The 17,018-nt window shown below is 44.4% G+C and overlaps 1 protein-coding gene across 1 annotated transcript in view; it reads left to right on the plus strand.

Annotated features, from left to right (window-relative positions):
* DNAH12 (dynein axonemal heavy chain 12) overlaps positions 1 to 17,018 on the plus strand; it is a 1,534,490-nt gene that overhangs the window by 1,061,158 nt on the left and 456,314 nt on the right. The window contains exon 59 of the mRNA XM_078661571.1: positions 1,267 to 1,439. Coding sequence (XP_078517697.1) covers positions 1,267 to 1,439 — 173 coding nt within the window. The remainder of the gene's footprint in view (positions 1 to 1,266; positions 1,440 to 17,018) is intronic.

The following is a 17,018-nucleotide window of genomic DNA, read 5'->3' on the forward strand; positions in this document are numbered from 1 at the left end:
GTTGGAGAGCTGAGGAGAAAAGTTTCCGTGGAATGCTGCGCATGGGGGTAATTCAAAAGGTGAGGAATCCACAGACAGATACTGTATCCACCAGAAAAGGTGCTACCAAAGGTAAGTAACTTGTTCATTTGCCCTACACTAACTACAACACATTCATATCATGAAGGAGAGTGCTGTACCAAATCAGAGATGAGAGCCTCTTTTTATGAGATTACACTGTCAAAATCGTATACATTTAACCTTGAATTTCTCTGAATTAATGGATGAGCTGCCGACAGCACAGCTTGGACATAAAGAGGTAGCCACTGTTCACTGTTTGCAATCAGTACTGTCTTTAGTTCCAGCACGAACTCTGAGAATTCCCAGGTTGAATGTATGTGCTTTAGACTGTACAAACAGATAACGAGCATTGGTAATGCCAATAGGTCTGTCTTTGAAGGAAAGTTGTATGGTGATGTGAAGCATTGCAAGTAAATAGCATGGGGATGGATATGTATTTGTGTGGAAGCAAAGAACTGTAGAATAATACTGCTGTAGGTAAAAGCTTAGGTGACAGTTACTCTGTCAAGCTAAAAGTAAACATCCTTGTATGTTAATGACTGCCGTCCTTCCATCTGTGCTGCTGCAAGAAGAAAAACACCATCAGTTACTAGTTGTCTATGACACTTTAATAGCTGCACAGTGTCATGTGTGTGCCCCTGAAAGTTCAGGCTCAGGTAGCAGGATAAATAATCGAAATAATCACAGCTGCATGGAAGCCAAGCCTTTTTTGTGGAAGCACACAACTTATGCCCAATCAAAACATGTACTCCTGGCTCCCAACATGGGGGCAGAGCCAAAGCCCCTCTCTAGTGAGGCTCATAATATTGCCTGATGACAGCTTTGGTGTTGGCCAGTGTGAGGGAAATGCATCCATGGTTTATTGCATATTATAAATGTCCATGTAAAAACGTATGTTCATCTTTATTCTTCATAGCCATTGGGTGTTCTATAAACCTTAACCTTGATTCTCCGAGCCACACTTATTTGATTTCATTATATTTTCTGTATTCCATAAAACTGTCCATAAAAATATAGCAAGACACACTTTTCATATTGGTTTATAGAACAGCAAATTATATCGTCACACCGAAAAATTATATCGGCACACCAAAAAATAACTTGATATTTGTTTTTTGCATTCAAGGTTTAAATATTATTTCTACCAGCCTAATCAATAGGATAATAGCAACTGCTCATGTGATTTTATTTTTCAAATTTCTTTAGATTGCCGAAAAAACTGAAATTAAATTAGCAGAATCTCGTGAGGGCTACAGACCAATTGCCAAACATTCCTCTGTGCTGTTCTTCAGCATTGCAGATCTAGCTAACATCGATCCTATGTACCAGTACTCGTTGGGCTGGTTTGTCAATCTCTTCATTAACTCCATCATGGACAGGTAAGAAGTGCTATGTGAGTTAAGACAACAAGTGTCAGGATCCAGTAGGTTCTTTGATAGTGAAAAGTCAGTGATGGGTGAAGTGGCGGGCTCTGGACTGTACAGATGTCACGCCAGAGTTGTATTGATCCTTCATGATTAATACAGTTTTACAAATAGACATTCCTTTACACTTTTTGCAATAAGGTATGTCCTCGTGCTGTGCATGGTATGCTAATTTTAATGCTATGTTTAATATATTGGCTGCGGCGAACGTTGTAAAAAGCCAGTTTCTATTTGCCATTCTTTTATTACTGGAGGTAAGCGAATACTATGGGTCAGTGTTACTTTTGGATGGTCCAAGCTGTAGGGTGGTCGAAAGCTCCAAGACCAAACCCACACCAACAAACCACGCCCGCAAGCTCGATATCATCCTCCACTACAGACTCACCATGAATTGCCAAATCCACGCAGTCCACTCCTCTTGCTTCCATACCCTCTTTATGCTTTATAGAATCTTCAGGTGGATCCCTTTCAACACCAGAAAGAAGATCACACAGGCCCTCATCACCAGCCAGCTAGACTCTTTCTGCATCTCCACTCAGCTCCTCAAGAGTCTACAGACCATACTCTACCTTCCTAAATGAACCCACATCAACACCCCACCTCAAGAACCTCCACTGGCTCCCCATCCAGAAGAGATGCCTATTTAAGGTTCTCACACTAGCCTACAATGCTTTACACAACCTGGGACCAGCTTACCTCAACCACCGCGTAAACGCCCATCAACCCGTTAGACACCTGCACTCCTCCGCCGTGAGCCTCGCTCACACCCCCAGCATCCGTAGCAGCCTATGTTGGGGTCAGGTCTTCTCCTACATTGCATCCAAGACCTGGAATGACTTGCCCCTCCACATACGAACAGTTCCCTCCCAGGCAAACTCAGATGCAGAATCAAGACCTGGCTGTTTGACTAAGACCTGCAAAACCTTAGCACCTGGATACCCAGGGGTGATAGAGGTGCATTATACAAATATTGATTGATTGAAACCTAAATCTGTTCTCCTCACGTGACATCTTCCCATAACCATCGAAGGACCTTTGTCTTAAAAAGAGTGGGAGTTGAAGTAGAGGGCAGGTACGCTAAAAGTACCCTCACATGTATGTAGTTAGGTAACCTTTTCTCTCCATTTACCCTTTGTTTTTGTTATTATGTTGTCTTGGAACATTTTTGGATTTCAGTGTTCTTTTTCTCAGCTAACACAGAAAGGATTGTAATTGTAATTGCATTTATATAGCGCTTACTACCCCTGACGAGGCGTCAAAGCGCCTTTTCGGCGGGTAGCACGCTACTCCGGGACCCACAGAGGATTAGTGTTGAATTAGTATAGTGAAACATGCAAGTACATTTTAAGTGGTGGATAGGTTAATCAGTTATTTGGATTTGGAATGATAGCAGGATAGAGTAGGACAAAGGTTTGTATTTATTTATCGCTCGCTTGTTGACGCATGCTATTCAGGGAGCCTATAAAGGATTAGTGGTGAATTATTATGGTGAAATATGAGGTAATTTCAGTGGTGAATATTAGTCTGTTACTTGGAGTGAGAAGGATATCGGATGGATAAAAGGGAAGAAAGATTTGCATTCATATAGCACTTGTTACCCCTGATGGGTGTTGAAGCGCTTTTCTGGCGAGTAGTATGCCACTCCGGAACCCATAAAGGATTAGTGTTGAAAATTAGTATAGTATAAATATGAAGTAATTTGAGTAGTAGATATGTTATTCAGTTATTTGGGCAGTATATTAGTATAGGTGAATATGGAATATGGAATTTGAGAAGTGAAACATGTTAGTCTGTTAACTTTGATTGAAAAAAGATAGTGGAGGGATAAAAGAGTGAAGGATTGTTTTTAGTCTAAGCAGTAGGAAGAGGCTTTTGGATGAGTAAAAAGGAGTTTTGGAGGGAAGGAGTCAGAGGGGAGAGTTTAGAAATGTTTGTTTTAGGGGCTCAGTGTAGTAAAAAGAGGTGTCAGAGGATGCAAGGAGGGATAGAGCAGGAGAGAGTCTAGAAAAGGTTATTTTGGCGATCATAGTAGTGGTATGGGGTTTGGGATAAATGAGAGAGTGGATGTAGAGGATATATTGATAGATCTATAGGATGAGAGATAGGGTAGTGCATTAGAAGGAGTAGTAGAAAAAATTTTGAGATGAGTCTGAAGGTTGGGCTAGAAGATATATTGAGTGAAGTATAGGCTGAGAAATAGGCTAGTGCATTGGAAATGCTAAATTAGAAGAAAGTGATAAATATATAGATCCATAAGTACATTGAAAGTATATAGATACATAAAAGAAGTAAGTATATATAGATACATAAAAGAAGTAAGTATATTTATATTAAATATATTGATAGAAGCACAGGATGAGAAATAGGGTAGTGCATTGGATATGCTTTTTCAGGAGAAAAGTAACAGACACACAGATCCAAGTACATGGAAGGTACATAGATGTACAATGGAAGTATACCAAAAATGATTTTTATTTATTGATGAATATTATTATTGTTATTATTATTATTATTATTGTTTTTTCTTCTCTTAACATAATTGTTTTACATGTTTTATAAAGTAATACACAAAGATAGGTACATATCTATAGTGAAAACAAATCCTTATATACAGAGGGATATGCTGTAAATTTCTATTTCCGTATGGTGCTTATGTGGAGAAGAGCCAGATCTTGAGTAGTTTTCTGAAGATAAGGTGGTTGTCGGTAAATCTTATGTTGGGGGGTAAAGAGTTCCATAGTTTGGCTGCTTGAACAGAGAAGGATGTGCCACCCATTGTTTTTTTTCTTGTATGGTGGGATTTTGAGGCGAGATGCTCCTTTAGAGCGTAGGTTCCTTTGTTGAATGTGTTTGGTGATTTTATTCCTGATGAAGAGTGGTCCTATTCCATGTATTGCTTTGTGGGTAATACAAAGCAGCTTGAACGTGGATCTTCTGGCAACCGGTAACCAATACAGGGCTTTCAAGGCAGGGGAGAGTAGTCTGGCAGCCGAGTTCTGAATCCGTTGTAGTCTTTTCATGGTTGTTAAAGGTGATCCTTTGTAGAGGCTATTGGCGTAATCGAGTTTGGATAGAACAAGGGAGATGGTAGCTTGGACCTTGTGTGGAAATCCCAAATGAGGGAAAATTTGTCGCAGCGTTTTTATAGTAGCAAAGCTTGATCTTGCTAGTTTATTTACTTGGACATTCATTGACAGCTAGGAGTCCATGGTTATTCCGAGGTTTTTTACTTTCTTCGATACTTTAGGCAGTGATCCCAGTTCATCAGGCCATGAGGCAAGCGGGTTGTAATTTTTCCAATCGCCACACGTGAGTATTTCAGTTTTTGAAGCATTCAATTTGAGATGGCTCCAAGTCATCCACTGATCCACGGCTGAGACAGCTGAAAATTGGTGATTTTCCTATGTCTTTGGGGCATTCCAGTTGAAGGAGTATTTGCGTGTGATCTGCATAGTTGTAGCACGTGAGGTAAAATTTATTGATCAGTACTGATAAAGACTTCATGTAGATGTTGAAAAGCATGGGCGAGATGATAGAACATTGAGGGACCCCTGCTTTTGTGGAGTACGGTTTGGACGAGAAAGGTGGGGTGTGGATGACATTAGTTCTGTTTCGAAGGTAGGACGCGATCCAGTCTAGAGCAGTTCCCTGTATGCCGGCTTCATAAAGTCTTTGTTTCAGAGTGTCATGGTCAACCGTGTCAAAGGCAGCTGAGAGGTCCAAGAGGAGTAGCGCAGCAACCCCGTTGCGGTCAACTGTATTCTTTAGGTCATCCCAGATGGCAAGGAGGGCAGATTCAGTGCCTCTTCCCAGACGGAATCCTGTTTGGAAATCTGAAAGTATGTCATTCTCTTCAATGAATTGTGACATCTGCACGAACGCTGCTCTTTCTATCAGTTTGCCCAGGAAAGGTCCATTTGTAATGGGTCTGTAGTAAAGGGCGTATGTATGACTTTTTGAGTTCTTCTGGAAATATTCCAGTAGTTAAGGAATCGTTGATGATTCTTCTTACTGGAATGGCAGCAGAGGTTGTTAGAAGAATTGTCCTGAAAGTTTGTGGCAGACAGGGGTCAGAAGGGCTGCCAGCAGGCCTGCTTGCTTTGACCAGGTCCATAAATTTATCGTGTGAGATGTGTTGGAAGGAACGGAGAGGCTTGATTAGAGCATTTTTGGATAGTTGTTTTGTACAAGGGTTAGTGCTGGTGCTTTGTTTCTGTTGTAAGTACGAATCCAATGTGTCTGCTTTGTCAGTGTAATGATTTGCCAGTTTGTCTGTGAAATCTTGAGTAACAAGATGAGTTCCTTCTAGGCAATTTGGTTTTCGAAAATCATTGAGTATTTTATAGAATTGTTTATTTGCACATTTAGCGTTTTGAATTCTGTCTGAATGGTACATTTTCTTAGTTTTTTTGATAGCCGACTTATTTAATCTGTTAATTTTTTGTAGGTAAAGTTTGTGTTGTTTGGCATTTGTTTTGAGCCAGGTACGTTGCAGCTTTCTAATTTGTTGTTTTATGTCTTTTATTTCTATGTTTCTCCAAGGGGCTTTTTTCCTTTTGTTCTGTTGTGTGGTTTTGAGTAGTATCAGGATGTCAAAAGCTTCCTGTAGCCAGTCATATCGATTCTGAACAGAATTTATGGTTTCCAGATTTATACTGGATGTTAGTTGTGTTTCCAAGTGTTCCAAATTGAGTTTGTTCCACGGCCGATAGGTGGATGGATGTAAGGTAGTTTTAGGTGAGTCGCTTAGTGTTGTTTTATGTTGGAAAGCAAGCAAGTGGTGGTCTGACCATGTGACTGGAGTTATAGTTTGAAAGGTAACTAGTTCACTATTAGCAAAAATGACATCTAGGATATGTCCAGCGATGTGTGTCAGATTGGGGACAATCTGATGCAGGTTCAATGCGTCTAGGCCAGTGATTATTGTTTTTGGATGGGTCATATTGGTTTTATGATACCAAATGTTAAGGTCACCCAGAATGCACAGGTTGGAGTGTATTTGTGGTGTAACATTGTTGTGCTGTAGACTTGGGGAAGCAAAGTTGTGAGGTGTGGCATGTTGCTTATATTTTTTGCGTGTGTTAAAGGCGGAAGGTGTATGAGTCAGGGGCGGTGGTGCAGCATGTGGGTCATTTCGTAATGTTCTAAATTGTCCAATGGATGAGAGGCGGTTAGAAGAGAGGTGCTGTATTGCTGTATCTGTGTTAGGTGTGGTGGAAGAGTGAAAGCTTGGCATTGGAGTTTGTTACTTTGTGTGCTTTGAAAGGTGGGTATATGTATGTATTTTGTGATGGTAAGTAGATGTGGAGAAGTGTGGCTCACTGGTTAGAGGAGGCAGACCTGGAAGCAGACGTCAGCCCGGGACCAGGGTTCAATTCCCGGCTCGGTGGGGTCTTGAGTCCTAAACTGTCCATGGACTCGACAATTCTCGCTCCGGTGCCTACTCGATTCACAGGTTCACACTCAGCGACTCTGGGCAATAGCTTGCTTAATCTCCACAACGGCCCCTCGCGGCAGGATGCCTGGCTTTCACCTTGCGGATACCCTGCCGGGGTTATCTCACAGGGGAATACCAGGACGGGTTCCCTAAGCAAGCGCTTAGAAACCGCTTGGTGATTTGCGCTATATAAATTCCTGTACATTTACATTTACAAGTATTATGAGGTGTTACGCTCTGAAGATCTTGTTGTGCTGGTGTGTGTGATATGTTTTGCTTTTGAGGTGTGGTGAAAAGGGGTGCTGATGTATATGTTTCATGCACCTGATTTGGTTGTGTAGTATTGTTTGTGAGAGGAGGTTGTGACGTAGAGGGGGTGGTGATGTGTTTATGTGTAAAGTGTATGTTGTGTGTAGGAGGAAATGAAGTAGAGGTGAGAGTGTTTATCTTAGACTATTTTGTTTCAAGAGTTACAAAGTGTGGTGGTGTGCAGTGTGTATGTTGTGTGTTAGTGTTATTATGGTAGAAGGGAGAGGAGGGTGTTTGTTGGACAACTGATGGAAGGATCATTATATATTTGTTAGCGATAAAAGGTGGACTGTTAGGTGTAATTACAGCAGGGAGAGTGTGTCTGAGTGGGATGTAGTTATTTATGGTGTTGATTGGCGTTGTGTTAGTAATGAGTGTGTTGGTTAGTGGTATAGGATAGAGTTGTGTACTGGTTGTAGGTGATGGTGGATATGTGTGGTAGTTGGGATAGTAGGGTGTGTAGATGTGGTTTGGTTGGGTTGGTGGTGCATGCTGGTACATTAATCTGTGCATAGTGTTGTGTGTGGTGTATATTTGGTGTGAGTGTGTTGCTTTGTTTGTGGTTGTGGATGGTGTGGGCGGAGTATTGTTAAATGAGAAAAAGGGCAGCATTTCTGGCCCTAGTCCCGACCAGTCTCGAACAGGCCCAAACAGGCAACAACCCTTGCCCTCTCCGCCCTTAACAGGCTCAAACAGGCAACTACCCTTGTCCTCTCCGCCCTTAACAGGCCCAAACAGGCAACTACCCTTGTCCTCTCCACCCTTAGCCTCGACGCCCGGGCTGAGACGCCCTAAGCCTGGCCTTTTTTATAGCCCTAGTAATCAGGTGACCCCTTCAGCCAATGGGAACCCTAGCCCTAACACTATCCAATCACAACACTAGCCTATTGGGCTCACCTCTGAGGCGGAAAGCTGGGGGCTAGCGTGCCTTTTTTAAATGTGTGCATTTTAACTTTGGTTTGTGGCATTTTAATTTAATTTTGGGAAACTTTTAAATTAGCAAGCCTCACCTCCGATTACACCGCATCTCCCAGCGCAGCAGATTACGTGCTGATGCTGCAGGAGAGAGTGTTGACAGCCGCCATACTGGGCGGAGGAAAGGGTTGCGGGCCAGTTGCTGGCCGCATCCCGCCCTCCCAGGGTATTTAAACTTGCACCTTAGCGCGAGCGCGCTGATTTCTATTGGGCTCACCTTTGAGGCGGAAAGCCCGGGGCTAGCGTGCCTTTTTTAAATGTGTGCATTTTAACTTTGGTTTGTGGCATTTTCATTTAATTTTGGGAAACATTTAAATTAGCAAGCCTCACCTCCGATTCCATCGCATCTCCCAGCACAGCAGATTACGTGCTGACGCTGCAGGAGAGAGTGTTGACAGCCGCCATACTGGGCGGAGGAAAGGGTTGCAGTCCAGTTGCTGGCCGCATCCCACCCTCCTCCACATTGGATATAAGGATGGCGTCATCTCGCCCGCGTAGCGGGCGGGCGCAGCAGGCACGCCGAAGGCGCGCCAAAGGAAAGCCCGCCTGGTCCGGACATGACATCGGAGCATATCTTCTACTCAATCGCTGATCTCTTGCATTTGAGGTCAGTCCAATGTAGCATCTGCCCCCAATATGACCCGGAGCTTATTCCTTATACGGTAATCTGCCACAGCTGCGATTCCCCTTTACCTTTTATGAATAGCAAAGCATGTACCAATACAGGCGCTAATAACAAAACTAAGAAGGTGATAACCGCACTCATTAATACCAGATCCTTGGGAAGGCACAGACAGGACATTCAAGATCTGATTTAAGATAGGAATATAGATATATTATTTATTACCGAGACCTGGATGGACGCTGAGTCAGATCCAGACTTAGTGGTCGCTGTACCGCAGGGATATATGGTACATCGATTAGACAGACAGGGAAAGAAAGGAGGGGGATTAGCGATAATCACCCAAAACATCTTCTCGGTTAGAATATTCCCAATACTGTCCACAAGCTGCGAAGCCTTCCAATTCGCCATTATGGTGACTCCCTCGTATAATCTTAAGGGAGTACTTATCTACAGACCGCCAGGTCCACGCTCTGACTTTTTGGTTAATCTTAATTCACTGATTGAATTATTGGTAATCGAAGACTCCTTTACGGTTTTGGGGGACCTGAATTTTGATTTAGAGAAAAAGCATGATGCTGACACTCAAGCACTAATGGGCGACCTGGAAAGCCTAGGGCTTGTTCAAATGGTAAAAGCACCCACACACGAGGCCGGCCACACTCTGGATGGCATTTTTTCTAATATAAAAGGGATAACAATTCAAGACATCCTGCCCCTCACATGGTCCGATCACTACGCCATTCTATGTGTCTTTTCCATCACTGATGCTCCCTTAAACAGACAGGCTCCCCTAAGTCAAGAGCCTTTTAAAGTGTGGAAGGATATAGATTATGTAGCCCTTAGAGAGCTGCTGGTTAAGACCCGCCCTATTATTTCTGCGGATGCTAATTTAGCTGCCAAACAATTCTCAGATTGGATTGGTAATGCGATGGATTTATTGGTTCCATCCAAGACCATTTCGAGAAATAGGACAGTGCCTTCGGCACCTTGGTTCACAGAAGAACTAAGGAAACAAAAGCAAGAATGTAGAAAGTATGAAAGATATTGGCGTAGGTCCTATGACCAGGATAGTAAACTTCGTTATAAGGAGACACAGGTTAGTTACAAAAAAATGATCACTGAGGCCAAAAAGAAGTTCTTTGGGGAACAAATTGATAACGCAAAGAACTCCAGCAAACAACTATACGACGTAGTGAAACAACTGGCTGGGAACTCTCCAGATATAGCTCCAATCCCATCTCAGGCCTTCTGTGACTCCTTGGCTAATTTTTCTTTGCCAAAGTCAACGACATTTACTCAGAGTTTTCAGCTAAGGATAAACCGGTCACTTTTGCGACTTACATTAAACCCCTGATTGCTCACTAGTTCAATTTGAAGAACTGGAGGAGGAACAAATTAGGGACATTATGCAACTCATAAAAACAGGATCGGCCTTAGACCCGTGCCCTCCCAAAGTTTACCCTCCTGTAATCGATTCTATTAGCGAAGTCATCACACAAGTCTGTAATGTGATACTTACATCAGGGATTTATCCGGATATGCTGAAGAACACTCTTCTAAAACCGCTCCTTAAAAAACCATGCTTAGGCAAGGACTTGCTGAAGAATTACAGACCAATAGCCAGCTTGCCGTTTTTAGCCAAAGTGCTCGAGAGGGCAATGAATGTTCAGCTGTCTAACTACATCGAACAAAACAACTTGCTAGATGACTCACAGTTTGGGTTTCGCAAGCTTCACGGCACGGAGACGGCCCTCATTAAAGCCGCTGATGACATTAGAATCATTAGAGATCAGGGGGGGACAGCAGTGCTTGTACTGCTGGACTTATCTGCGGCTTTCGACACGGTCAGTTATTCAATTCTGATTGACCGTGTCGGAAATCTGGGCATTCAATCTAGAGCAAAGGACCTGCTTGCCTCATTTCTATCTAGAAGAACACAAGCTGTAACGCTAGGACCATTTAAATCGGCGGAACTGGCTCTACCCTGTGGAGTGCCCCAAGGTTCATCTCTAAGTCCGACACTTTTTAACATCTATGTGTCGGACTTAGCAAGAGTTATTAAAACCCACCAGATGAGCCTTACCTCCTCTGCTGATGATACTCAGCTTGTGCTCGCTATTAACAACGATGGAGAAGAGGTAGCTGCACCGTTCCAAGAAGGTATGTTAGCGATTAAAGATTGGATGAATGCTAACTGCCTCAGGTTGTACTCCGAAAAGACGGAGGTGGTCATCTTCGGGTAGATTTCCCCGTTATGGCCATCAGTCTGGTGGCCTCCATCTTTGGGAGCCTTACCAATGCCAGTCCCAAGGGTCAGAAATTTGGGAATTGTCTTCGATGAGAAGCTTAATTTTGTTGCACATGCAAATCAAACAGTGTCCAACGCATTTCATAAACTTAGGTTCATAAAAAAGATAATCCCTTTCCTTTCAGAAAGCGCTGGGAAAACTGTGGTGAGTACACTTGTGCTCTCCTCATTAGATTACTGCAATGGCTTATTTGCCAATGCCCAAGCCCGGGTAATCTCCAAATTACAAATGATTCAGAACGCGGCAGCAAGATTACTCTCCAGGACCCCTAAATTTAAACCGATCAGCCAAATAATCAGAAGCTACCACTGGTTAACAATTAAAAATCGGATTAAATTTAAAACGCTTTGCTTGACTTTCAAAACTATTCACAAACAAGGGTCGAAGTTCCTCAAAGAGCAGCTCTCCACTTACCGTCCGACCAGACAATTAAGATCTATGACGCTGCCTCAACTAGCGGTACCGCGCACCAGGACGGTCACCTGGGGAGACAGGCGCTTTACGGTGACAGCAGCCAGACTCTGGAACTCTCTTCCATTAACGATCAGATCAAGTCAATCCCTTCTCCAATTCAGGAAATTGTTGAAGACGTGGTTGTTCAACCAGTAACGAGTCCGTTCTCTCCCATTTAATGATAGGCTGCCACTTCCTTAGAGACTCAAATTGAAATCACAGCGCCAAGACGCCCAAGGGCATACGTTGCGCTTTACAAATTGCAATAATAAATAAATAAATAAATAGCCCTAACATCTAGAACCAATAGGAGACCAGGACCTTGCAGCCAATCTTAACCCTAGTCCAAGCACCCAATCAGTTCAAAAACCCTGATCTCTACGTCCAATAAAGGCCTTAGCCCTACCACTAGTCCCAACCCAAGTCCAAGCAGCCAATGGTACAGGTAGTCCTAGTCCCTACTTCCAATAGAAAGCCTAACCCTACTCTTAGTTCCACAACTGGTCCAACAACCAATCACACCAGAAGCCCTAAAAAGCTACTTCCAATTAAAGGTCTAACCCTAGCCCTAGTCCCACCCTACTCCCAACAACCAATGACATAGGAAGCCCTAGTCCCTACTTCCAACAGAAATCCTAACCCTAGCCCTAGTCCCAACCCTGCAATGAAAAACCCTGTTGCTGGGGGGAGGGGGAGGGGGAGGCAGGGGGGCTGGCCTCACTGGCTTGTGAACACAAAATGGAGGCTGGGGGTGCACTGTTTGAGCACACAGGCCTAAGCACAGAGCAAAGGAGAAGTTTGGAGGGAAAACAGATTTGTCACCAAGGAATGAGAGGGACAAACTACAGAGGTTGGACTGCAAATCCCACAATTCAACACACTAAATGAAGGCAATCATGGGCAGGGAAAACCAAACATTTAAAACACAACACAGGTGATAAAATATGCAATTACAGGCAGGCTAAAACTACAATTTTTAACTGTAACAACCACAGGCATAGACAGTAAACACAGAAAGTGAAAATCGTTTTTTAAACAACTTTTTGTCTTGGGAAGAGACAGCACTAGTCTGTCTCCTTACCACTTCCTGGACTCTTCTCACTGCAATCTGGGGCACATGTAGGCTGCAACTCACACGATGGAGGAGAATGATTTGGGGTGCACCCAGCAAGGCCTTAAGGGGCCTGGCCAGGTGTGAGAGGAGGGCTCAGACTTGCCTGGTAGCTGAATAGCCAATGGTCTGCTGGCCTGGGGGTGGGGTCTGGGCAGCTGCTTGCTCCTGTTCAGAATCACCTAGGAGACAGACAGGCTCAATCCACAACTTTGGACTTCAACAGGTAAAGGCTTCACTAACTCGAAATCTAACAATACTGTTTGAATACAGCTTTACTCCCCCTGCTGGCCAAAAAACGAAGTACGCAGGTCCCAGTAAATAAAGTTTAAACAGCTCACAGAAGCACGCTCTGATGTAGAAAATCCCTGTTGCTGGGGGGGGGGGCAGGGGGGCTGGCCTCACTGGCCTGTGAACACAAAATGGAGGCTGGGGGTGCACTGTTTGAGCACACAGGCCTAAGCACAGAGCAAAGGAGAAATTTTGAGGGAAAACAGATTTGTCACCAAGGAATGAGAGGGACAAACTACAGAGGTTGGACTGCAAATCCCACAATTCAACACACTAAATGAAGGCAATCATGGGCAGGGAACACCACACATTTAAAACACAACACAGGTGATAAAATATGCAATTACAGGCAGGCTAAAACTACAATTTTTAACTGTAACAACCACAGGCATAGACAGTAAACACAGAAAGTAAAAATCGTTTTTAGGTCTCGTGACCTATCAATGCGCATGCGCATTGAGAGAAGCGAGACTATAGGGCTTTAAACAAAGTTTAACTAACTGTGGCGATTTGGTGCTGTGCCCGTGGCTTTTAGGTCAATGCGCAAGCGCATTGACCTAAAATGCGCGTGCACATCACCAAATCGCCGTCTGTTCCCTCAGCCGCACTCCAGGCCCCTGCTGCTTTCACACCCTCTCCCCGCTCCGCCCCTCCCCTGCCCGCCGTGTCGCATTTCTCCTCCCCCCCCCCTTCTCTGCCTTCCCTCCGTCGCTCGGCCCCCTCCCCTGACTGCTGTGTCGCATCACCAATTTAGGAGCCAAAATCAGAATTGAGTAAAACATTCTCAGCGAAATAATTAGCAACACAAACCTGCTACACCCACTTGCGCAGAAAGTAGTCATACCCCATAGATCACGTGATCTACCAAGACTTCAAACAAACAAAGTGTCACAACTCTATAGGTTAGCTTAAGGAACAAAGGACATGCACCCCACTGCATACATTATGGAGAAACAACACTGAAAATACTCTAGCCCCACACGGCTTTGGCTAAGGTCACAATGGCGCACCCACCATTTGGAACTCAATCAAAGGGAAATCTTAAAGTCCAATGGCCGGCGGCCGCCTTTGAGGTGAAGCTTAGCTTCACTTCAAAGGTATCCGCTCCCCCCGCCCCCTGCTTCACACGTCTCACGGCCGGCAGGCCGGCTCGTATTTCTCCTCCCTCCCTCGCCTCCCTCCCTCAGCACTGACGACGCGAAAGATTTACCTCCAGCAGAACGTGTCTCATCGAAATCACAATTGAAAGAAGCCTGCATGGCCAGGCAGAGATACCTGAATCGTGCACCAACACAAGATAACGTACAACAATTAGCTGCCATTTTTTTCAGTTAAGTGAGGCGAGTTTCACGTGACCGACACCGAGCCACCGTGAAACCTGCTGGACGGGAAGTTCCAGTTTTAAATCCACGGCCGCTTCAGGGGCGTGCACCACTCTCTGTACACAATAACAGAAGCACACATGCACTGCGGGTCGCGCGCCTCTCCACGCCTGACTGCGAGGCCTGTTTACGTGCATCCTCTTACCTGCGCTCACCCCGTCTCGTGGTGCTTTGTTTTTCTGCCCATCTGGCGCCTTCCTGTCCAAGTACTTTGTGATGTGCTCGGGCAATCCTTTCAAAGGGGCGACAGGTGGAACCAGAATGAAGATTGAGCGTTGTCTGATTGCGCTTAACCCACCTCATCACGGAAAGGTGTTTTTGACGCTGTTTTTTTATAGGCTTTTACAGACTTCCCGTTCAAATCCTCAAGTTACAATACATTATGTGGAGGTTAAATATGAACTGCTACGGTCTAATTTGAAAAGGTATATTTTTAATATTGGTTATTCGATTCTTAATTTATGAATAGTTCTACCAAATGCTTTGATACCTACGTGCACCCAGGGCTCACATAATGTGTGTCCTTCATTTATATGTGCAGTTTGCATCCCATGAGCTGCAGCATTTGATGCCCTAATGGTTAATTTTAGAGCACAAACTTTGTTGGGTTAACAAACCCCAAGGCTCCCCAGTCTTGATTCCACAGCTTGTATCTTTGAATGGGTGTTGCTGAACAGTCCTCAGATCGGCATATTGTGGTTCCTGCTGTAATTGTAGTTACGCATCCACCATGACATCCACCGCCACATCCACCACCACATCCACCACATCCACCACCGCCACATCCACCACCGCCACATCCACCACCACATCCACCATCACCACCACAACCACCATCACCACCACATCCACCATCACATCCACCACCACCACCACATCCACCACCACATCCACCATCCCCTCCACATCCACCATGACATCCACCACAATCACCACCCCATCCACCACCCCCACCGCATCCACCACCACCACTGCATCCACCACCACCACCGCATCCACCACCACCACATCCACCACCAACGCATTCACAGCATCCACCACCACATCCACCATCACCACAACATCCATCATCACATCCACCACCACATCCACCACCACATCCACCATCACATCCACCATCACCTCCACATCCACCATGACATCCACCACCACATCCACCACCACATCCACCACCACATCCACCACCACCGCATCCACCACCACCGCATCCACCACCATCACCACACCCACCACCACTACATCCACCACCACATCCACTACAACCACCACACCATCCACCACTACCACCACCACCGCATCCACCACCACCATCGCATCCACCATCACCACATCCACCGCATCCACCACCACCACATCCACCGCATCCAACACCACATCCACCATCACCACCACATCCACCATCACCACCACATCCACCATCACCTCCACATCCACCATCACCTCCACATCCACCTCCACATCCACCTCCACATCCACCTCCACATCCACCTCCACATCCACCACATCCACCACCACATCCCCCACCACATCCACCACCACCATATCCCCCAGATCCACCACTACCACATCTATATGTGTGTGTGTGTGTGTGGCTCTGTGTGTGTGTAGGTGCAAATGCAATGTTCTTGGATTTTCGTCACAATAAAATACACTGAACATAATCTTCACAAAAGTTATTTACAAACGTTTAAGCTATTGCCATTATAAATTACAATAACTTTTATTTAAGTATTAATTATTTACAAAATTAAAAGCCATTGTTATTTGTAATATCAAGACATCTAAGTCACGTAAATACAACACACATTGCATTACAAATGCTATAGGTGTCACATTTGCAAAAGTTAAAACTATTGACATTGTAACTGACAAAGCTATTAATTTTGCTACTTTCAAAACCAACACATAAATAAAAAAAGTGTCATTTACAATACCAATAGCTCAAACTTTCCTAATGCGAGACCTATTGCATTTCCAATGCTTGTTTAAACAACTTTTTGTCTTGGGAAGAGACAGCACTAGTCTGTCTCCTTACCCTTTCCTGGACTCTTCTCACTGCAATCTGGGGCACATGTAGGCTGCAACTCACAAGATGGAGGAGAATGATTTGCGATACTGTGGTGTAATTTAACACACTGTAAAAAATAAAATATCGAACCAGACTCCAGGGCCCATATTACACTACATACCCTAGGTGTGAAATGGGCATCATGCTTGCTTTTGGAAATACAGAGGGGGGCCATACCCTGGCAACACATTTTCTGTATTATAGTTCACACTTGCATAAAATGTGTGTGTGACTGGGACAGAATATTGGCCTGTGCATCATAATATAAGTGGCCCCATAAGGGAATTTGATAGCTAAACAATTGGTCCATCTTTGCAAATTGGGCAGTTTTGAACTTGTAAAGGCACGTTGTATAAGCATTTTGCAAGGTATGGAAGACTGAATGGAGTTGAACTTGCTGCAAACAATGTCTGTTTTAATATTAGGGAAATCAACAGTAAAAACCAGCAAACTAGACCTTAAAACAGGCCCACAAACAGTTCAAAAACCAGCACACACACTGACCTGTCAGACTTGCCCCCTGGCACTGCCTGATTGCCCTATAGGCCAGTCACACCCTGGTGCTCACATTTTC

This window comes from Lissotriton helveticus, chromosome 9, assembly GCF_964261635.1.
Source record: "Lissotriton helveticus chromosome 9, aLisHel1.1, whole genome shotgun sequence".
NCBI lineage: Eukaryota > Metazoa > Chordata > Amphibia > Caudata > Salamandridae > Lissotriton > Lissotriton helveticus.